Consider the following 24,622-nt stretch of genomic DNA (forward strand, 5'->3'; position numbering starts at 1 on the left):
TCTTGGCAAAACACTATCTTTAAATGTTAAAAATTGTTATTGGATAAATTAGATTCATTAATATAGTTTAAACATATATTAACAAAACACAGATTCTATAAACACCAATAAAAATACTGTACTTTCTTCACCAAACAGATTTTTAAACTAAGACATAGGGCTAGAAGAGACCGCCTGAGTCATCAAGGTCAATCCCTAGTCCACGCCACGACTCAGTGTATATTCAAAGACCTAGGAATTCCTCAAGTAAGAGGGATGGATGTAGGACATTGTTGAAAGCATTTCCCAGCATAGTGCAGCTAACCTAAGTTAACAATACGGTGCTTGATGAAACTGTCTCACCTTTAAGAAAAGCCCCAATATTAGAAAATCTGAACTGTTGAGAGATTACACACAGGGCTTCTCAGTTAAGGGGGATATGGCTGAATCCCTTGCCACAGAATCCTCCCAGCACTACAAGGAATCTCAATCCTCTCAGCTAATTCATAGCCTCTTAACTTTAACCCTCTCAACAACATTTGTAAGAATGGATACATAAAGTTACACACACATACAAAAACATGAGTGTATTGGAATATCCCATTTCTAATTAATGGGTGCATTTCCAATATTCTGTATCATTAACATGTACTACAGCACTCTTCACTACAAAAAGCTGTGCATAATTTTTAACAAGAAACAGTAAATCTGGATAACAATACAAACGTGCAAATCCTACGCAAACTTATGAAGTATAAGTCTCCATATCCATATAATTAGCCATCCCATAAAAATGGTATTTATGTTAGGCTAGCACAAAGGACCCCGGCATGCTGTGATTAGAGCCACACTGTCTTATATACTGTACAAACATGGAATAAGAGAATACAATAATTATTACTGTTCTATCTTGTTATATGCTATAATATGTCCCACTATGAGAAAACATTAAAGCAACTCTGACACTGCATGGTCTGAAACTATATTCCTTTTTAAATGTTTGCAACTGAACAAACAATATATAAAAGCTTACATACAAAAATTTCTTTGCTACAAAACAAAGCAAAAAAAGACAAAAATAACACTGGGTAGGTATTAAAATTAAGTGTTGTCATGAAAGACAGGCAGCAAAGAACTGGTTAAATTATTAAGTAGTCAAGTAGAATGTTTTCTTTGGCATCAACTGGACCCTACTATAACACATCTGTCATCTTATTTTAAAAAAACCCAAACCCCCCCAGAAAAAAACCATTTGAGTTTTTTTTGTTTTTTTTTTTTTACTATTAACAAGGTCTTTTTACACTAGAACCTGAAGAACACAGAATTGCTACAGCTACATCCAACAGCAAATGTCTAGAGAGCAAAAATCCAGGAGTGCAGGGGCTGCCTATGTCATTACAAGACAGCTCCCTCCCCTCCCCACCCTCTCTGTCCTGTTGGAAAACAAGTAAGGAACAGCAACCTGTTACTACAAAGTTATATGAGTATACTCCCTTGTCTGATTCAGGGGCAGCCTCTGTGGGTGGCAGCTCTGGAAGGCATGTGTAAAAGCAAGCATTTACTTCATCATTAATAGTGTCACAAAACTGTAGCCACCAAGGCTATAATGATATGGTAATTTGAAAGTTTAAAGCAAAAACAGAGAAAGCTCTGGGCTTCTACTCCTCAAGATTAAGCAGAACATCTATCCTCAACACAGGTGTTAAGATGCACAGGAAGGGAAATTTGATTCTATTCAGCATGATATTAGTTTGTACATACACTAATCTGTTCATTACTTAATTCTCTGTGCCTCTTGCTGCTATTTAATTGACTTATGTCCAAATCAGATTTCTCCCTTGCACTGTATTATCTACTTTTGCCTAAGCCCTCAGTGTGATCTCTCAGGTTCTGTTCATGACATAGGAATTTGCCAGGGGTGCTTCAGAATAATCTCTTAGATTTATCTGCAGCAGCAGAGAAAGAGAAATAAATAGACTGTCTTGTGAAGAATTCAGGTTGCAGAAATAACTAAAAATGAGAAAATATGGCAAGGCCAATGGTAGACAGTCTTGAGATTAAACTCCTTCTGCATTTTAAGAGAATACTGTGTACTCTCCTGTTCTCACCCAAGTATTAGTTTCAAACATTAGACTCTGTTAAGGCTGCTTGGGTTGTCCCTATGTGACCAAGCAGAGAGACAAGGTGTTTTATCCTTAGGGACACATACTGCTGTCTGTCAACAGCAGAACCCCTACTGAAACCAATTTAGTTTCCTAGTGTCAAAAATTTAGAAACGTTCTCCAAGTAACATATTTAAGCCTAAGGTGGCTGGATAATTTGAACAGGTTTTAGATAAGCTTCCCAACTAATCCTTCACATCTTTTAATGTCCTCCTGTCAGCAAATGAATCCAATCCCCTGTAAATCAACATAATATACATGGTGAAAAAAATAGATAAATATCCTTTGAGAGAATCAATCTAGCTACAGCTATCCATGCAAGTAAGCCTAAAAACAACAGGCGTCTGGTCTTAAATACACCTGTATGGGGAGGCTGCAGAAGTCAATGGGGTATCTGTTTGTGTGTTCCTGAGCAGAATCTCAGGTGGTCCATTTATTGATGTGTGGCAAACCATTCATATGGAAGGAGGACTTTTGTTCTCTGCTAAAAGAAAAAGCAAATAGGGTCTGGTAAAATACAACAAGAAGCTTGAGCTTGTACAATTATCCCAGGTATCTGGCTAAAGAGAGTCAACATACAATGCAAAACCTTATATTAGTAAAAGTGCCTCAAATCTGAGCAAGTTACACTAGGAACAATGGGTAGCAAAATACACGGATATTGGGATGATGTATTATTTTCCTTCTAAGGTAGCTATTTGCTACAGGCAAATCGCAGGGCTGTGAGAAGCTTCAGTCCCTGATTTGATTTCAGTGGAGATTCAGCCCAATTCAGTGTCCAAATCTTTGAAATTTAATCGAATCAAAAGACACTTTAATCTGTCCGAATCGAATCAGAACCCTCCGAATCGATTCAAAGAGATTCGGCAATTTGGACATAGATACAGCTTTAAATGTTTTTTCTACATACCTCTAGGTAGCAGGGGCCATATCCAAATCCAAACTGAATACAGTCCACTTCACAAACCCCTAGCAAATAGGCTACCGTATGGTCCCCTGTTATCCAGTGGTGAGGTGCTGAAACAATACCTATTGCAAGCAGTATTCCCAGTTAGCTGTCCACTAGGGATCCCAGTGTAATTTATATCCATGTATAAAAACATTTGTTTCATCATTAATGCAGTCACAAACCTGTAACCACTAAGGCTACCAAGTGTAATTAGACATTCTGGTCTCCTAGTCCTAAAAATTAAGCAGAACATCTTTCTGCAACACAAGTGTTAAGACAAACAGGAAGGGAGCTATGGTTCCTTGTCATGTGATGACTGTTGAATGTAAAACACACTGTAAACATGTTGTAGGTTCAGGCCTGAGTGACAAGGCCTAAACCTAGTCCTTTTCAGCTTTTATTCCTGTACTTATTTAACCAGAGGGAAAACTCCTGTGGGGGGATGTGGGCACATTGGAAGGATGCAACAGGCTACAATCAGACCTAGACAGGTTACAAGGGTGGGCGGACGAGAATAGGATGGGTTTCAACACAGACAAGTGCAAGGTGATGCACATCGGGAGGAACAACCGGCACCACACCTACAGGTTGGGGAACTCCCCTCTTGTCAGCACGGAGGTGGAAAGGCATCTGGGGGTCATCATTGACTCCAAGATGAACATGGGCCGGCAGTGTGGAGAGGCAGTAAGGAAGGCCAACCGCACCTTGGCATGCATCCACAGATGCATCTCGAGCAGGTCCAAAGAGGTGATCCTCCCCCTCTATGCGGCACTGGTCAGGCCGCAGCTGGAGTACTGCGTCCAGTTCTGGGCACCACACTTCAAGAGGGCTGTCGACAGCATGGAAAGGGTCCAGAGGAGGGCCACTCGTATGATCAGGGGACAACAGGGCAGGCCCTACGAGGACAGGCTACGGGACCTGAACCTGTTCAGCCTCCAAAAGAGAAGGCTGAGGGGGGATCTTGTGGCCTGTTATAAACTAGTCAGGGGGGAATCAGCAGGCATTGGGGGAGTCACTGTTCCCCCGAGCACTGCCAGGAGTGACCAGGAATAACAGTCACAAGCTGGCAGAGAGTAGGTTTAGGTTAGATATCAGGAGGCGCTACTTCACTGTCAGGGCGGCTAGGGTCTGGAACCAGCTTCCAAGAGAAGTGGTGCAGGCTTCTACCCTGGGGGTGTTTAAGAGGAGGTTAGATGGACATCTTGCTGGGGTCACTTGACCCCGGTACTCTTTCCTGCCATGGCAGGGGGTCGGACTAGATGATCTGCTCAGGTCCCTTCCGACCCTAGAAACTATGAAACTCAGCCTACTATCTGACCAACTTTACCCTTTGGATTTATAACCATCTATAGATGAAGGATACCCAGAGGGTTCAAGCCCCAAAGCAAAGAGAAGTAAATCTGATGCTGTTCGTTTCCAGTGAAAGATGACATTTTTCCAGTATATCATTACGTTTTCTCAACCAGCTGTATATTTGCATGGTTATTTTATTTTCATACTACTGTTTATGCAACTTTAATGGAGTTTTTCCTACTGAAACATTGATACTTCATAGTTAACAGTTCCCTGTTATAAATTATTTTATGAAGAATAGCCAATTAAAAAAGAAAATGTAAGCTGAAAATTTTTTGCCAACTAACTCTTGCATACAAAGAACCCCAAATAAACCCCTGCATTTATACTTAAAATGCATGCTACCAGTTAAACTAAGAACAATGAAACTATTGATGTTGGCACACTCTGAAGAGATGGAACTGGGGCTCAAGTTACACCTGTCTGCTATAAGTTATTGGCAGGGGATTTTTTTCTAAAAATAAGCTTAATATAGAGGCTACACCTTTCCCCAAATTATATAGGCTATTGTTAACGGATACAGTTATCTGGCCTGCCTTCTTGCATAATGAAGACCTTCCTCAAACTTAAAATTCAGGCATATTTTATTTTATTTCATTTCATTTTAAAAGGAGATGATCTACGAAAGAAAGCAAAAACAAAAATGAACTCAGAGCATCTTAATTCCCGACATTTACAATGGTTCGCCTTAACTTTCACCAGGACTATATAACCATTCTTATACTAGGTTGGAACCCACTGGCCATACCAATTCATATGCTGTAAGTAACTGAGGAAGCCTATTATATTTTAACACACTGCTAAGGGACACTATATGTTCTGGGGATGATCTCTACCCTGTCCCACTCCTACTCAGACACTGAAGACTAGTGGGGGCTGCAAGGAGCAATCTGCAGCCCTCCAATGCTCAGCTGTCCAGCCCTTGCTGAAGTGAGATGCACAGCAACAGTTGAAACATATACACTGCTGACACAAGTCTCCTCAGAAGACTTTATGGGAGACAAGACTAACCAGAAGTGCTCTGTGCTATGCCATGTCCTCCCTCCACCTTTATGTTAAAGCAAGGATAGCTGACACAAGAGTAAGGGGGTGGGTGCCTATACATGAATGCAGAAGCTGCTTTGATGCACTATAATTACTCAATAAATCATGTCTGCTGGACTATGGTAATTACTGAGCTCCAACCAGCCTCCATGCCTCACATCAGCATCCCCGCACTTCAAAATGGTGGTGGGGGTGCTTGAACTAAAGCTCTTCAAATAAGCTTTAGTTCAAGTGCCCCTGCCACCATTTTGAAGCATGGGGATACTGATACATGAGACACTATGGCACTTTAATTAGAGTGGCTCTCAGAGTTGCTTTAATTAAAGGACCCCTCCCATCTCCTGGGTACATGTAAAAATGCCCAAGATCGTTGCCTAGCTAAAAGTTCCCTTACCTAGATTAAATTCCCCGTTGTCATCACATTAAGTTCACATATTGCACCTGCGGTCCAAGCAAACAGGAGAATCCAGCCCTATGCACAGAAGTATGCTTCAGTCAGTAACAAGTCTATACTTACAGCAGTCAGGAAAAATCACACTAGACCCCCAACTAATTAAAAAACACCTTTTCAACTACAGTGATACAAATAGTTTATGCTTCAAAACTCCATTGCCAAAAATAAAATGGAATTTATAAGGCCTAGTCATTATCAACAGCTTGCTTAACTATATGGGAACTACTGGGGCCTTAACAGAGAAGAGGTTGGAGTTCCATGTGTAGTTTTACTTCAGCTAAAACACCTGCTGGATCCCAAACTAAGAGGGTGAGTGCAATCAAGCAATTCTGAACACATGCATGAGGGAAACCTTATTATCACCCAGACTTTGTTTTGCTTTGGCTATAAAATCTCCCCCATCTCCTGTCCCATTTTGGGGTTACTGGCTTAACTAAATCCTACTGAAACATATACATGAGAGCAGGACTCATCACAACTCGGGCCTTCATGGAGGCTGCAGGCATGGAGGCAGAGCAACATTCAACTGTGCATGCCCATTACAGTTCTCACACTAAAACCACAAGTGGAACAGACAACCATGGTAATTCAATTTCCAAAGATAATTCACTTTCAACATTAAAGAAAAAAAAACCAAACAAACAACCATAATCAATGAGTACTATCAAATGCCTGGCCTTTTATTAGTGAGAAAGGGAATCTCATGCTTGTTATCCTGGTCTTTAAATAGCTGAGTTGCACTTCAGAAATGTTTGTAGCCAATTCTGAGTTCAGTGATACTGCTTGTAAAACAGATTTAACTCTGCCAAAGTCCATGTAATCATGCTAGCATAAACATAGAAGTGGATTAGAATCAAGTCTTTTCTAATTTTGTATTGACAAACTCACTTAGTAGCTGCCCATAAAGTCCCAAGTTTCTGTGAGCTTTCAGTTAATAGTCATGACTTTGATACATTTTAGTAACTCTGTATTTCTTAAACTGGCTCACACTGCATGCTGTACCATCAAAAGGCCAGGCTTAGCTCACACTGGGTCCTGTAGAATACCAGGCATTGATTCAGTGTGAATGATCCAATGTCTTGGGCAAAAATCTGCAGGGGATTTTCACAGAGCTTCCCCATATATTATTTTTTCCACATTAATGTCAGCTACAGCTGGTTGAACTGTTCAAAATTATAAGCCTTTGTTTTCTGCTTGCAAGTTATCTAAAAACTGACTTTACCAAAGCATTCCCTAAACTGTCACACTGTCAATCTAGTCCCAGCTGACCAGCTGGAGCCTTCCTTTTGTGTGCAATCACACCTTTATTGAAAGCTCAGAAGACTAAATTATGCCCTCAGCAGCTAAGCTGCTCTGTAATAGAAACTTATCATTCTACATTACTTCCTCCCCTCCCTACCATGCACAAGGACAAACAGAATACAGCTCACTGTGCCTTAGCCGTGATGGTTCCACAAGCTTAACTGGTATTCATAGATGTTAGGGTTGGAAGGGACCTTAGTAGGTCATGGAGTTCGACCCCCTGCCCTGGGCAGGAAAGAGCACTGGGGTCAGACGACCTCAGCTAGGTGCTTGTCCAGTCTCCTCTTGAAGACCACCAGGATAGGGGAGAGCACCACCTCTCTTGGAAGCCTATTGGAAACCTGCATTTTTGTCTCCAATGCAAGCCTATACTTTTAGTGCAGACAGAGAGCAATAAATCTCTCAGTGGGTGCATCTACATGTTCATTAATGCGCCATAGTTAAGGTGCATTAAGTTTAGTACTTGCATAACCCAGTACTAAATCAATGAGCTGCACTGGTGCTACTGTGCAATAGCGCCAGTGCACATCTTTTTACTGAAGCTAACTGTGCAGTAGCCTAATAGTACCTAGTGTATTAGCACTGGCATACTACTGTGTAGCTACTGTGCAGTTAGCATCTCGTGTAAAGTTGTTTCTTTTTTACTAGCTAACCACTTTTTCATTCACTTGTCTCTTACTGTGTTCAGTATAGCCACTAGATCTGAGTGCCTGTGCACAGTTACATTTGCCCCATGCACAGCTCCTTACCTGCTCTCATTTAATTGAATACCAACTATTAAGGGGAAAATGGCTGGAGGACAGACACATGCTCCTCACCTTGTGGATTACAATGTCTGATATTTTTGACAGAGAAGTAACTGAATCACTCATCTCCAGTTCCATCATGCTTTTACTAGGACCCCTGCCAGAGGTGCAGGCAAAGGTGCAACCGGATCTGATAAACAAACCACACAATTACACTTCCTACCATGCCTCACATGTATGGCAGGAGGTATGATTGTGGGATCAACCATTATATTGCATCATACCTTGCTGTTGGTGCACGGGGAGCCTGGGATCATGATCCTGTCCCCTCCATCCCCCACCAGCAAGTAACAAGCTTCAATAGCTAGAAACCCCAGCATGGTGTAACCCTGTGGCTGGAAGCCTGGATCAGCTACTGGGGCTCCCAGCCACAGAGGTGCATCTGGCCAATTGTTTAATTAATGGTGTAATAGGAACCACAAAGTTATATTTTTGTGGAATGACTGTGTGGCTTATTACTTATTTTATGATGCCATTCATTGCTTTAATGTGTGGCTGGGTTACAATTTAAGACGTAATTAAATGGTTAATCATATCTTAAGTGTAATGTGTGGCAGGGTCCTAAGTGTTCTCCACAATCATTTGGCTGGCATCTGTCCAAGATCTCATTTGTGAAAAGTGTGGTCATCTCTCTTTCCCTCTCTCCCCATTCACTGTCTGTGAGCTAACTGGTCAGGAGAGTCTGGAAAGCTTCTGTACAAAGTAAGAGTAAAAAAAAGAGAGGTCTGGATTATGCTGTTTGCCACAACATTCAGCAAATACACAGATTCCAAAACTAATTTCCTCTGCCTTTTCTCATTTCAAGGAGAAAAAGAGTGCAAATAGTGGAGTGCACCACGTGGCAGTAGTCAGTTCACCTTTTTCTGTGCTGTGGGGTGCTTCACCATAATTGCTTCTATGTGTTACTGGACTTCTCCTACTGCCCAGGTGTCATGACTGGGCTTCCCTTGCACTACACCCCAATGACCCACAAAAGCCTGGGTATGTTATTTGTGCTGCAAGCAGTATTGCAAGAGAACACTGTTGTACTAAATTTAATTAAAGGGTGAGCGAATGGAAATGAAAAGATCAGTCACACTATTCTGGTCTGAAATCCTAATTTACTGAACATATAAGCAATACCAATAACAGTCCATATAGATATTTTTATGTGAGCCTTATGATGGATACAGTGTGTTCAGCTGGCAAGGTGTCTGGGTTCAGATAGGTGTTGTTTCTTCCTTTCCTGAGTGTTGTTCTCTGTCCCATTTCCTCCCCCTCACCTGCCAAGTCTTTTTTCCTTAGGTTTTCATACACTTTTTTGTAGTTCTCTTCTGTAAGTTCCATATGTCATAAATATCTACAAATCAGCTTTCATAATGGCTATTCCTGGTAGATTTAGACTGCTAGCTGTATCCTGCTGTCATGGACTGCTACAACATCCTCTTTTAACTTTTTTCCTAGCATGGGTTATACAGAGGTCACTTTAAAGTGTGGCCCACTTGCTCTGCTTTTAGTTGTGTTTAGTTAGTTGTATCAAGACAAAATGGCATTACTCATGCTAAGCATTTTGCTAAGGTGTCTTTCAGGCCTACACTGTGATACTATGGCTACTGACTCACATTTACAATGCATTTGTTTCAGCAAACTTAATGAAGCAGTGTAGGTTTTTCCACCTGATTAGTTTACCCAGACTTGATTAGAAACATTCACTAACTCACTGAGATTTTCTCTCTCTGTAAAAGTAAACCATTTCACATTGCAGGGGTGCAGTACATTTTAAAGCAGCTGCATCTCTGCTTCAAAAGCAAGGAACCTGATATTTTCAAAAATCTCATTTCCACATGGAGAGAATTATTTAGGAACTGTTTTACAATTATTTAAAAGCTACTGAACCAGAAAAAATGAACCTCTTTTGATCTGTCCTGGAGATTTTTGTTGTTTAAAATAATAGCTTCCAGATAGGGAGAAAAAGCTAACAAGGAAAAATACTGTCCATTCTCTGACATTCACAGAAGTAGCTGAAAAAGGTCACCGGAAACCAGCAGCTCTGGTCACTGCAGTCTAAAATTGTGTCAGCAATGCTGTTCTATATACAAGAATTTGCAGGTCACGTACAGAGAGAGTTGCATATTTGGAACCATAGGACACCATTACCCAGGCCTACAAAAGAGGATGATCCATTTGGAAAACTCAGCCTATTTCAGTGTGTACCCTTGGTAAGCCCCCACCTCTGAGGGGAGGGAGGGTTGGTAAGCACAGATGTGGAAGGGTGTTTAATTCTCTGATCAGGCCTCATTGCTGGGCTCCAAAACCATATGCTCCTTAGCAATATAACTACAAGAAACTATCCTCAGGTTTTATTGCAGCTGGTTGAGAGATGCAATGCAATTACCTTCATATAAATGAAAGCATTCTCTAGTGTAGTTAACTAAATTTTTTACCTACTGGTAAATTTGTGGAATGTATTTTCTGCACATAGGCTCTTCCTTCAGCTTTTGCTCAGTTTCAGTCCATGTGCAGCAGAGCTCCATAATCTACCAAAACAACATTATGGCTGCAAATTATCTGAATAATTTTAAATGTTTTTAAATGTAATCATTTTTTAATTTGAGATTTTGCAGCTTTTATTTCTATTAAGAACTTTTAATTTTTTTTTTTTAAAAAAATGAGCTAAAATGTTATGTACTTTTTTTCTTCTAAATAGACCAAGACTTTAACCTAAGACAAGCACTTGCTGGGAGGAAAGAGACTTTCTGTCTAGTTTAGCTATGAAAATTATTCAGTTAAAATTGGGAATTTAATTCATTTAGTTATGAAAATGAAATTAGCTCAATAAGGTACATTTGATTTGCCTCTGATAAAATAATAAACTCAAAGTAGAACAAAAGTGCTGAAAAGGTGAGCTGAGTCAGTCAGTGCCTAGATTCTCCTTAACGCAGGCATATAAATTATGCCCACAATAAGCATATGCAGAGAAGAAGCTGTATGGTAGCTGGTGTGGATACTACAGAATTTAGATTAATAGGATGTTTGTGGATCACTATCAGTCATTCCCAGTCAAGGAAAGAGTTATTACATCAAACATAGCAGAGCTCTTTTATAATTCTGCATCTCGACTAGAAAATTAAATTTCACTCAAAGAAAAAAGAGGGGTTGGGGGAGGGGAAGAAAGAAAAAGAAAAGAAAACCCCACCCTCCAATTGTGCATTGGTTACCTACCATTTTTGCAAATGGGACAGCATTGATCTGGTTCATAGACTGGGTCCACACATTCAGTCTGAGGGCAGGCAGACACTGTGCACAACACTTCACCATTGGCTTCACAGCGACATTTCTCACATGGGGAAACCTGAAACACAAAACCCATTTGTCTTTTAGTTAGCCCGTTCAGTATTCTCTTCGTGGCTATGGAACAGCTTCCTTCGGTCTTGCCTGCTCTTCTGTCTCTCCTATAAGTTTCCCGTGTTTCACAGCTGCTCAAACAATCTAGGTTGCTGCAGTCTCAGCTCAGAGAGCAGCAGCCAAACTAGCCCCAGGCTCTGCTGTGAATCCATGGCCCAGATTCAGCAAAGCAGAAAGGTTCATAGGAGCAGGGACACATGAGGCTGTTGGGTAAGAACAAACCCACATGTCACTTCAACCCTCCCTTCCTAGCTCTAAGGAGGGATATGAGGAGGAATGGGGGTAGGGAGGAAGGGGGGGGGCAACAGTTCTACTTCAACCTAAAGCTGGTCTAGAGTGTGTTTGTTTGTTTGTTCATTTTTAAATAAATGTATGTAATTAAAAATTGCTGTCAAAAATGAAAAAAGTTTTCCTCAGAAATTTGTTTCCCTTTTACAGATTTTTGGTCCATGTTTGCTATTAATAGCAGGCCAGAACCCAAGAATACTATCTTTTCAAAAACTGATGTGAGGTAAAAATATATTAATATATATATCTGGGGGGGGGTAAATATAATTATTTTTTTTCAGTGACAGACATACACAAATTTAATTTTCACAAGAAGGCCAACCAAAAGTGAAAAACAATTTCCTGTGGAAAGTGGTATTTCCCATAGCTTCTACAATTTTATGTTTATAAATACTAATATTTTGGGAGAAATTAAAATAGCATCCATGCTCTTTTGTGCCACTGAAATATGTCTGGCTTAGATGAGCTTTCTGGGACGATCATTCAGACTGTATTACTGGAACAAAAAGGTCCAATTGCTAACACTGAACTCAGTGATGAAACTGTTGCCCATTTTGATACAGAAGGATCAAGCCCCTAAATAGGAACAGTTAGACCTGCACACAATTCTCATGTGCAGAGCAGATCTGGGGGGAGGCGAGGGACAGGGGTACAGTCACATCTCCCTTCTGCTACCACTGCTGCTGTCTCTGGCTGAGCTCAGTAGTCCTTGTAGCTGGAGCCTACAGGCTGTCAGTGGACCCCAGGGGCCTGAGCAGGGAATGAGAGCAAGTAGGGGAACCCTCTTCCATTGCCATCACCACCTCCAGCTGATCTGGGCAAGCCCAGAGCTGCTCCTGCTTTAATCCAGCCAGGGGCTTCAGCTTTATAGTGTGCTGGACTTTGCAGAGGTTGGAATGGCAGCGGGCAGATTTCTTCCTCTTGCACCTGCTCCCTGCTGCTTACCTATCTTGTCTCCTGGCAGGGACAGTGGCAGCAGCAGGTTCGTCCTTCCAGTGCCTGTTTCTGGCCAGTGGGGAGACATGGGAATGGGGTGGGTTAGCAGGGAGCAGATGAAGGAAGACAGAATCTGCCCACCACAGCTGCTGCCCCCGTCCAAGCCTGGGTCCCTGCATAGCCACCCTTCTTTATGAGGTGAGAGGAGTGGCTCTAGGGTTTCCTCTGTGTCTGGATAAACCAGGGACAGTAGCAGCAAAGGGCAGGTCCCTTCCAGTGTTCCTTGCTAGCCCCGGAGCACCAATCATACCTCACCCCCATCCTCCTTTACTAAGCCCTAGATCTGCCCATACTCCAGTGATTTCTATAATGCTGTCATTATGTCTCACATTTTTGGATTACTCTCTGGGGAAGAGGTGGGGGGAAGAAAGGGGTATATCCACATTAATAAGACATTTCATGTCCTCAGTGAAGAGGAGATATGAGTAGCGCAAGATTCACTGCTGTGCTTCAGATGGCACTGGTACCCACAGGCCAAATCCAGGGAGGAGAACATGCCTGAACACTGCATACAGTGCCACATTCCCCCAACTTGAAGATGTGGGAACTTTCTAGAAATGGACCTGAGGTTTAGAAATGTTTAAGATGTGATTAATTCTCTTCCCTCCTGTTACTTTTTAAATTTAAAGCTCCCAGCTGCTAAAAGAAACACCAATACAACATCAGATAGGCTGTTCTCACTGTTTTGTGTAGGAACAAAATTATAGAAATCTCTTAATAATTGTTCTCACCAGAGAATCACTCCAGGTTTGGACAGAGTGGTGAGTGGGCAAAATCTATGACTTGCCCCTATACTGCCTTCCTCAGGTAAGCATCTCATCTGTCACCATTTTATCACTGCCAATGCTCACACCCCACGCTTGTATGCTCTTTTTGTCTGGACTGTTTTTCCTACCTTTCATTCAACCTGTCACAAGCAGTGTTACCTTCCAAGCTCACTGTTCCCTCTGCTTGAATCCCTGCCCTGACCTCTTGCTTATTTAACTTCTCCTTGACTTCAAAGGCTCATTAGAAGGCTACCAACCGGTACTTCAGTGCCCTCCTCTAACCAAATTCCTCATCTCTTCTACTCTGTTTATGCTACGTGAGCAAAACAGCCTCTTCTTTTCCAGTGCAAACCTACCTTGCTTTCCCCCAATACAATCAATTTCTACCCAGTTACACTTCCACACCTAGCCATCTGCTTCCAACGCTCTTCTCCATACTTTTCTAACTACAATACAAAACATACTATACATTAAAATTCTGAGATTTAACAAAGACTTACATTGTTTGGCTTTGTATAAGATCTTTGAGGCAGGGACCCCACCTTGTCATGGGGACTTACATAGGACAAACCTGCTCTGAAATTTTCACCTTACAGATAACAGCAGAAGAAAGATGTCTCAATAGTAATTTTCAGTAGGATTTCCTGATCTCTTTCACTTTATCATCTAATGTATGAAAACATGCTGTTTCTCTTTAGGATTTTATTGATTGATGCTTCCAGAAATCATGTTCTAGGGGCAGGTTCACTGAGAGACTAAAGAGGCATAACTCCATTGCATTCTGTGTACTTGAGATTATTTTTTAAAAGTGGTGGACTTTACATATCTCTGTGATTTAACAAGACTGGTTATTAAAATGGACATTCATCATGGAATACTCCAAAAACCACAAATCAAGCAATTTCTAGCAGTGCGATGAATGACTCATTTAGACCAAAAGCTACCATACCACCTGCAATCCTGTGGCAGATGTGTCCAACTTCTACTGCTGTTGCTCCTTAAATCCTAGATCACTTTGTTTGCACACCAGCAGAGTCACTACTAAAAGCCTTCTATCCGTGTCTCTCCACAGCCAACAGATCCCAGCAGTCAGTTGGTGTGTTGTTCTGAACAAGAAGGAATTTCAGTACTTTTGGCAAAGGTTTTTCTAGCCAGCCCTGCAGTTACTGAATGCACCCCAAGTTCTTTAAATAGCAGCTGCAAAGCCACGCACTTATCTCCTACAGGCATGGCAGAGCCAGCCTAATGGAGCCTACCTTCATTACCAGTCCTTCAGTATTTGTAGTGACCAGATCATTACAGCACCTCAGTGCTGGACAGCACCTCAGTCCAGGATAAGTCAAACTCTCTGGCCATCAGAAGGGAACACAAAAAACCACTAGTGGACCTTCTCCCTAGCTTCCAGATGTGTTGCCTGTACAATTTCCAGGTTTCACATCCTTATATAAGGTAAACTTTGTGAAGACCTTGATTTCTCATTGCTTCTAGACCCAGTTGGTTGATCTGTCACAACTGGCATTTCCTTCCTCATCAATGCTAATGTCACATATTAGCCCACTGCCTGGGCAGCAGAATTTATGAGTCACAGGAAGTTGCTGTACACCAGAGTATGGTGAAGATGGCACAAAACTCTTGCTGGGTGCCAGCTGATATAGGGCTTTAACTTTTGGTAAACTCCTTAAAGCCATCTGCAGCGAACCCAAAACCATCTGTGGCTGCCACTCAGCTGGCAATCAACGCCTGGAAGTCCCATTTGGAATATACCACTAATACAGAGTCATCCTGCAAAGAACAACTTATGGAGCAGCTGAATGGTGACATTTATATTGCTTGAAACCTCACAAGATTGAACAGTGATCCTAAGGTGCAGAAATTCATCACCACACTGACTGGAATGTTATCAACTGACATTTCCACACGTGCTACAAAGGATAACATGCATGGAAATGGCCTAAGTGCACCACCTTACTTCACTCCAAGTGGAGCTAGAGATAAGGCACAGATAAATTACTGCTAGTCTTCATTCTGCCCTGCATTCCCTGACAGAGCTGAAGCATGACCAACAAAAACTTTTCAGGACACCAGAACCTACCTGGTTCAGGCTTCAGAGATTGAAACAACTAATCCTAAAAAAAAAAAAAGGCTTTTTTGATTTTAATGAAAGCCATATAAAAATGGTTGCTCATTGTTTTGGGTAGCATTATACACTTTTTCAGGTCACAGAGGGAAAAAAAAAACCTAGGCACGGCAGAGTTAAATACCAGACAGAATAAAGGCTGCACAAAACTCCATATGTACATTTTTTATTTACACAAAAATCCTTACCCTCTTGCATTTTTTCTGGATCATCAGAGCTATAGCATCAACCTAACACTATTCTATTCACAAAAAAACCCTTATTTCTACCACCCCTTGACTCACTCTAAAGCTTCACTGAGACTCTGGGAGCTTGATTCATAGCAGGTGTAAGAGAAGTCAGCTAAGTAGTATTCAGGTCAGTATTTTACTAACAGGTGCTAACAAGGAGATCTCTCTATTCATCCCCCTTTTCCCTCACAGATCTTTTCATGACGTATGTTTTGATTCTTGAGAGAGAGCTCCCTCTTCCCAAATTTGGCAGAAGAGGTTGTGTAAACTCTCAGTCACAGCTATACATCCTATTGGCATGCTGTCGGGACCTGGAGCTTTGCCACTTTTCAACCTCTGCACAGCATCCAGGACTTCTGGCAGAGCAAGTTCATAGCCTAAATACATTAATTTTATCTCGTCTTGTCTGATCAGCACATCAGCAACAACATTAAAGGGAGCATGCAACAAGTCTGTTAAATGCTGCTGTCATTGCAATTAGCACATTCCCAATGGGAATTTCAGGTGTTGGTTGGTTGCTGTGTGACAAGCACAGACAGCTTTGGGCTCATACATAGTTCAAAATAGTTAGTTATGTGCACCTGCACTGTATATTGGTAGGGAGATTAAACTCTTGATGGGTCACCCATGCTAGACTGATTCAAAGGCAGAAGCCAGACAGTGCGTAACCCACATCAATGCATGTCAGTAGTGTCTGTTCTCCAACATGGTTGCTACCAAGGATGTTAAATGGCCATGTCTAACAACTTCCTGGTAATTAAAGACCATCATCTCAATACTGAGAGGGGCCAATGCCTCAAACATAGAAACTGCTAACGGGAAAACTAGCGGATGAACTTATTTGGGTCTACAGCAGGGTACAGTTCTCAGTAAGATGGTAACATAGTATTGCCAAACTGCACAAACATCACATCAAATGGAACTTGGACTAGCTCCACTGATAGTCAGAGACTGTACCTGAGTCACAGTAGCTTTCCTGTTCAATTGGGATTAAAGAATATGGGACAAAAGAACAATGAAAGTGTTATGAAAACAACCTAGATCCATTCATGTACTGTTACAGCCAAGGTGTCTTCTGACATTCTGTAGCAATGGGAATGCAGCAAAGCAAATACCACAGTGATGCTGGAAGTTGTGAACCTACTTACCAGCAACCCAGAGTGTAGTGGCTGACTGGATGTCAGAAGCAAAGGGTAGCAGCATCTACCAATAACCCAAAGGTAACTGAACAGCCCTTTTTATGGTGTCCTAGAAAAAAACGCCCTAGAAAAAGCCTGCTCTTCACATAAACTTTACCAGGTTGCCACACCCAGAGGGTCCTGTTTTTCCAGCCAAACATCAACAAAAAAAAAACTGATTCTCTCAAAATCATCCTTGTAGAATGCCCAGCCTGCTACGATCATGGCAATGGTCACCAAATACTAATATTAGTACTTTAAGTAAGTCGAGACAGGCCTATGCAAGGGGAAGCACATTGAGACTGAGGCAGGCTATACCTTTTCCTAGTGAGGTTGATCAGCTAAGTAATTTCTTTCTGGAATTGGTCTAACCTTGTGAGGCAACTGCAATGGCTCCCAGAAGGATTCAAAGTGATAAAAAATTGTACATATATTTGCACATTTGTCCTCTGGGTCCAAAGGAAATATGCTACATTGATTAGCCAGTGGGAGTAAATGTTCCTTAGTGCACAGGGGAAGGAGAAGCAGAAATTTAGTAAGGACCCGGACCATGTTCTATCTTGCACTCCAAATCATCAGATTGGGAGATTTCAGCACACGCACTCAGTAAATTCCACTTGGCATCATACAGCGAGACCTGACACTGAATCTGCCACACAGTCATTGGCACCTTAATATGCAGTAGTACCCTTAATGGTCTCAGGGTAACTCAAGTCATGCAAGAAGTTGACTACTGGGCATGCCATTAGATGTTCCATTCAAAGCTAACTGAAAGTGCCAAAAAGGTGATGCTTTTACAGCTAGGTTTCCATGAAGACAGAATCATCTGAATCATTCAATGTGCTTGAATGAAGTGATGTGAGAAGCTGACCATTGTTCTGTCTGACTGTGGCTTGCTCGTTAGGGATATATTGGATATACCCATTGATATGACAGAGTAACACTCAGGACACTGCAAATCATCTCGTCACTGATCAAACTGTCAAGTGTGTCAGCTTGACACCCCTGAGGACTGATCCAAGCTAAATGATGTCACCATCCAAAAGTGGTTAGATATAAAGAAGATGATCCATGAAAAACTTCTCAACAGTCCCAGTTCCCTTGTCCATCATTTAACCTTTCTGTAATTTTAATATACATCTCATATTTATCATTTCTACCAGTTATACTTATGGCTAAGCAGAAACTGAGACTGAAAATAAAACATTTAAAGACCTCTGATCTAACAGCTTATTTACTGGAACTGCAACTTTGACAAAAAATTGTCTGCCTTCAAACAAAGCATAAACTACCCAGCAACAGCAGCCATTTAATAAAGTATTAATAACCCTGTACTGAAGAAAGCACACTGATCTAAAATTTTACCTCATAAAAAGGATTCTTAATTGTACATTTCCCTCTTAAATATGGATCTTCATTTGAAGATCAGATTTTCCAGAAATTGAACGTTTTGGGCTAAGGATATATCCTAGTAGTAAGTCACGAACGCTCATTCCATTGTAATTTATGGTAGTTTATTGTAAAAAAATATTTACAGCAATGCTTTAATAAGCACTGTCATCTGTCAGATGTTGTTTTGTTCCACTTTTCCCACTGGATGAGACAAATGTTCTTCCTTGGATTAGCTGTCATGTGTGCTTTCTATATTTAAATTGTGATGCTTAGTTCTTAGTTCTGTGGCCTGATCATTTGAAACTTCTTTTACCTTGCTGATCAAGAACTCACTTCAAACAGATCCAGATTCTCACTTCAGTCACACCAAGTGTCAATCTGAAGCAAATACTGCAAAGGCAGATGTAGCTTCTCCTTACTTACATGGTATAACCAAGATGAGAGCCTGATGCTCAGAAGTGCTAGTTCTTCAAGCACTACTATAAAGTTGCACATTCAAACACATATTGAAGAACAGATGCAAGAGAGCACTTGCACAGTCTGTTGAAAATCAGTGGGACTCCTTGTGTGAGTAACAAACTCACCAATGAACAGAGTTGCACAATCAAGCCCTGTGTGCACTCACTTTTACTGATCTAAGCAGTTCTCTCTTCTCTGTGTCTTAATAGTCTCAGGAACGTAACTGGAATGGAATAAGTGCCAATGCACTAGCTCCATCCCTTATAGATAAGCCCAAAGGCACTTATATATGTCTTTGAACCAAATGCTGACTGCTCCCTTTCCTAATATATTGGCAAAATATATTTAGAACTGTGGAAAAAACATGTATTTCTCCATCTCAATATCTGTAAAAATACCTAGAAAAAACTGTGGTCAATGTAAGACAGTAAAGATTGTTTCCTTTGGGAAACTATGTTACAGTTAATAGATCCCATAGTTCATAAATATTGTTAGGGCATAGAGAGGACCAGGAGTCACGAGATGTGTGTGACCTAACCATGTCTCTATGACTCACCTTCCCCATCTGTGAAGTGAGGCTAATAAGAGCTCTTCTTTGTAAAGCAATAAATGAAAAGCATTATTAACTGTATCAACATATTTACTCTACTTATGCCAATGCAAAACAGAAACAGTGAGGCAATATGAGTCCAATTCATTTGCCAGGCAGCAGTAAAGCTGGCAGAAAATGGGGGAAGGGGCAGGAGAGAATCCACACACACTCCCTGTTAAACGATTCTTGAGGAGTTAGGGAACAGCGTAAGCAGGAGTATAAAGGCTTTTACAGTGGAGCTGCAGATGTAGCAATAAAACAAATGCAAAACTGTGTAAACTAATAGATTTCCCCACAACAGGGCAAGATGTTTCTGACTTAATAAATGCAGCAGGCCAAACCCTCCATCCATATAAATTCTCATAGCTCCACTAACTTGGATTCATCTCTGTTCATTTATGCCATCTGAGAAACCGGTTTAGCATGGAGACAAAAACGCTTAACTATCTGCAAAAAAGTACCTGAATTGCATAAAGTGGCAACCTTACATCTGCACTCTGACTAGAGCAGAGATTAAATAATTTAGGGGGAAAAAAATTGAGACAGCCTATATTTCAATTCTTACATCTCTGAAAACACAAAGTAAAAAAATCCATAATATCACATCCATTTGCTGTTGGGTTGGTATTTCTAGTAACATTTTCATTCCAGTTACACCCCCTCAAGAGAACAGGAACAGGGTTAGGCTGACAAGCATGAATATATCAGCCTTGTTTGTATTTCTCTGTGGCTTCAAAGTACTGCAAATACTTCAAAATCCATCTGGATTTGTTGTCGTCTGGAATTTCAAGTGAGCTGTTCATAAATAAAGCCGCTTTGGTGGGACAGAAGTCCGGAAAGGAACAAACAAAGACAAATTTTCACAGCTTCAGTGTTTTCCTAAACATGTACCATTATTAATTCGTACTCAGTATTTTAACACACAGCTCTAGAGATAATTCCAAATTATGATCCTTGTAGGCTGGTCACTTATAGGGACAAACTGAATTTTTAAGTCACATTTATGAAGTACCTTATTAGTCTCTGAAAATTAAAGATCAGTAACAAACACTGGGATGCTTATTTAAAATCTGAACACAAATAATAGAAAATGCTTTCGTTGTCCCCATCTCTTAATCACTGTTCACTTTGTTCTTGCATATAGTACCTTTTGCTCTTAGTCCTATTAAAGTTCCTTATAAAGGTCATCCTAGGATGTATTTACCAAACAGCAAAATGGCCCTCATCAAAACCAAAGGGATGAAAAAAAACAAATAGTGACACCAATTTGGTGGAGCAAGTCTTAGGGTAGTATTGCATGTCAAGCAGATGACTTGCATCTGTTTCATGTCTGCTGTATCCCACAGTAAGTGGAAGCTAAGCCACTTACTGTGGCCATTCAGCAGCTGTTTCATTCAGGGGTAAGCTACCCTGTTTTCACTTCCCCTTACTGTGTGTGTGGGGGGGGGGTGAAAGAGTTACAATAGTCAGCTGACACTCACTAACACATGGCATTAACTCCTTCCCCAGCCTCCTCTTCCAAATCAGTATAATTGCTTCCCATATCAGTATAGTTGCTTCCCTTATTCACTGCCTTATAACACAAGAGATTTTTATCAACCCCTTTTTACCAATTTCTGTATTCTCCCCCATCCAAAGGTGAATTCATATTAAAATTTATTTCTCTTTCTAGTGTAACTCCCTGCACATGCAAGCAGAAGCAAAGTCTGCAGATAAAAATAGGAATGCAGGAAGGAATGCATCAAGCTCCTGAGGCACTGATAGGACTAGTATCTGAGGTGTTACTTCCTTACCTTATGCACCTGCACAAACAGTCATACATGCAATTTAATTCAAACATTAAGAAGATATTTTTTTTCTTCACTGGTGTCCGACTACCACTGATAGGAGGCATGTACATTAACAGGGAGAAAATTAACTGTGTTCCCTATCTGCAATTATTTCTCAGACCTAAATCAAAAGGTAGAACGAATTGTAATAGCATCCAGAAGGCACTCAGACCTAAAGTTATAAAGATGGCTTATGGCATCTGGGTGGGGGGTAAATATCAATATCTGCAACTGCATGCACTTGGTGACAATCTGACTGTCCCTGTAAATTATCTGGCACTGGCAGGTGCAGACAGCTCTGCCTGCAGTTTTGTGCTTATAAAACTGGGGACTGAACTGAGTCCCAGCTAAAAAATTAAGTCCTCATCATGACAAGAGAAATAGGAAGCGATTCAAATGCCATATTGCATTGTATCTTCTTATCCAGTCTGGGCATGTGCCCCTCTGAACTCATGGTAACTAATCCTGACTAATACAAAGCACCAGTAACTGGGGAAAATGCAATATATTGCAGAAAGACTTCAGTGAAAGTCTTACTCCTTTCTGGTTGCAGCAAACATGAAGCTCAAAGCCAGACTTTTTCTTTTTTTTTTTCAAAGCTATGTTTTGGTTAAGGTTCCATGCAACGATTTCAAAATCTGCCAGTCTCACTAGTTGTATGACTGTGAGTCTGGAAGACCCCTCCCAGACACGCACTAAACTCAATAAAACAACCTGTATACAATTAAAAACTGCTCTAAGTCATGAAAGCAAAGCTGTTAAACAAAATGAAAATGTGGATGGAGCTGGAAGGACATGGATAGTGGGGAAACAGCACATCAGTATTCTGAAACAGAGATAACATATGCATGCCCCTGTTGCATTGGGTTTCATATATAAATTTACTTTGCTGGAGCAGGAATGATTTCCAGATCTAGTCTTAAAAGCAGTACATTTAAAATTATTCTCTGTCTTTAAGACAGTAACTTGCCACAAAGGCTAAACATTCTTTGGATGCTTAAAAAGAGAGAAAGTAAGCAAATAACCTAGTATGTTATTGCCCATGCCTTGGAAAGGACTACTCTACACACTATCACCTAGGGACGGCAGGGAAAAAGTTCTGCATCTTTTCCATCAACAGTCATCCCCTGTTTTGTCCTTACCCCCCTTCTCTTTATCTCTAACAGGATAGGAAAAGGTGTTCCAAATAGAAATAAATTAAGAACAAGTCTATTTACAGCCTATGTAAAGATGAATTTTCTCTCTCTCCCCTCTAAAACATATTAGAGATTGGTTTAAAATGAAAATTTGATAGTTTTCTAACTTTCTTTATGATATTCTAGCTTCTAAAGGCCAGGCTTATTCACATCTGGGTTTTTGGTTCAACCCCACATAACAGAGAGACACTCCCAAAAGTACATACAGAACAGAACCTGTTTACAAAACTCAGATGGACTGAGATGCCGTTGATTGGGTAAAAGAAACACTTAGAAACTGTAGGACTGCCTCTATGGCTACCTTAATTTGATGCATTGTAACATGCAAGATGCTATTATGGAGATAATGAACCCCCAAGCTTCGTGAAGCTGTTCCAAATAAAAGGTTTTGTGATAATTTAATTTCACTGAACAAAAAGAATTAACAGTATTTAAATACTGCTATAATCTACCCTCCAAACCATGCCTTTTTTTTGTTTGTTTGTTTTAAATAAAAGGTCTATAGTCATTCCTGGGTGAAACATTATGTAACTGCGAGGAAAAAAGAACATGTGTTATAGGAATGGGTCACTGTCACTGATTAACAGCAATGAAAATAAATCCCAAATGGAAACACACAGGGCAAGAGATTCATGCTTAGCATTGCACAACACAGCAACAGTAAATATGATGCTGAAAACGCAGTGGAAATCCTGCTGAAACTCTTATAAGATCCACATTACTATTGAATAGCTTCACTGTGATTAACGTTTATGTAAATACGAAATGAATTAATAAAGATCTAACCCCTCATTTTAAAATACTACGTTTTCTCTGAATAGGAACCATGTTAAAGAGGAATATTTTACCTAATGTAGTACATACAATATTAGCAAGGAGGCAGGGGGGAACTTTCAGAAGCCACTTTGAGAACACAGGATCCCTTTAAATGACAGAACTGCCCCCAGTACAACAGCTAAAGCTCTTACCATGAATTCCTCCAGAGTCTGGTAGGTCTTCCCTCTGAATTCACAGTAGTTCTTCCTCTCTTTGCACTGTGGGCAGCACTGACTGGTGTCGACATGAATGCACCGGGGGTGGAGTCTTGGGCACTCAGGTTGTATGCACAGAGGTCCCTCTTCAGTGCAAAGGCAGGGACAGGCAGAGGGGCCTGGAGTAAACTTCTCCCCAATAGCATAAACAAAGCCACTCTCATCTACACATCCTTTCCCACGGTAGTCTGGATAAGCATACTCCTCCGGGGGCTCAGGTGTAGTGCTCGCTACAGCTTCTGGGAGGGAGGGATCTTCAGCCGCCTGAGGCTCCTCCGGGACACCGTCGCTCTGCTCTTGATCTTCAACATTCCCAGATTTACTGCTGGCTCCCTGACTAGTCCAAGCCTGCTTCTGCTTAGTCCAAGAGTCTTTGTTTGAATAATTTCTGTTTCCTTTGCTTTTCCAATCTCTGGTGCTGTCCTCCCTCCCATTCCTGCCGATTTCATTCATTTTCCCAGGGCCTGTCTGGCTGTCCCTGGTGGAGGTGTGATCTCTCTTTTCTTGGCTTGTCTTGATCTCCTGTTTGTCTTGAGCCTTGGCCAGTTTTTGCACAGGGATAGTAGAACTACAGAGGGCAACCATGAGGCAGCAGGTGACAAGAAGAGAACTAGAGAGAGCTCCAATGGCCATTGCAGTAGAGCTGGGCATCACCTACTGCAACCCACAGGGGACACTGCATTCACATCCAAGGGAATCACTGTGCAGATCCGCAATCCCTAGGAAAAGAACAATTAGTAACACTTCAGCTCACACACTTTGCTGCCCTGTCCTTCCTGCCAATTCACGCTCTCAAACACCAGGCAACTTCATCTGGTAGTTTATACGTAGTATAGGCAGTCACCATTGTGAGGTATCCCTCCTCTTCCCCCCTCCCACAACTTTCTATGTATGGTTGTCTGTATGATTGCAAGCTCACTGGAATAGGGACTGGGTTTCTTGCAGCTCAGTAAAAGCATTACCTGAACTGCTGGTGGGATAAGATTCATAACAGCAGTTAAATGAACGCACTTCGGGATGTTGTGTTGTGTTTTGTTTTAGCCAAGCACCACAACATGAAGTGGCCATACCCAGAATCAAATAAAACTTGAATC

General features: G+C 41.1%; 1 protein-coding gene across 2 annotated transcripts in view; it reads right to left on the minus strand.

Annotated features, from left to right (window-relative positions):
- VWC2 (von Willebrand factor C domain containing 2) overlaps positions 1-24,243 on the minus strand; it is a 108,497-nt gene extending 84,254 nt beyond the window's left edge. For both annotated transcript variants that reach the window (XM_019541127.1, XM_019541134.1), the window contains exons 1-2: positions 23,466-24,243; positions 11,251-11,380 (exon numbers count right to left, since the gene is read on the minus strand). In XM_019541127.1, the coding sequence (XP_019396672.1) occupies positions 11,251-11,380; positions 23,466-24,179 (844 nt within the window). In that variant the 5' untranslated portion in view covers positions 24,180-24,243. The remainder of the gene's footprint in view (positions 1-11,250; positions 11,381-23,465) is intronic.
- Positions 24,244-24,622: the final 379 nt, after the last annotated feature.

The sequence above is a fragment of the Crocodylus porosus genome, unplaced genomic scaffold (genome assembly GCF_001723895.1).
Source record: "Crocodylus porosus isolate Cpor-Errol unplaced genomic scaffold, CroPor_comp1, whole genome shotgun sequence".
NCBI lineage: Eukaryota > Metazoa > Chordata > Crocodylia > Crocodylidae > Crocodylus > Crocodylus porosus.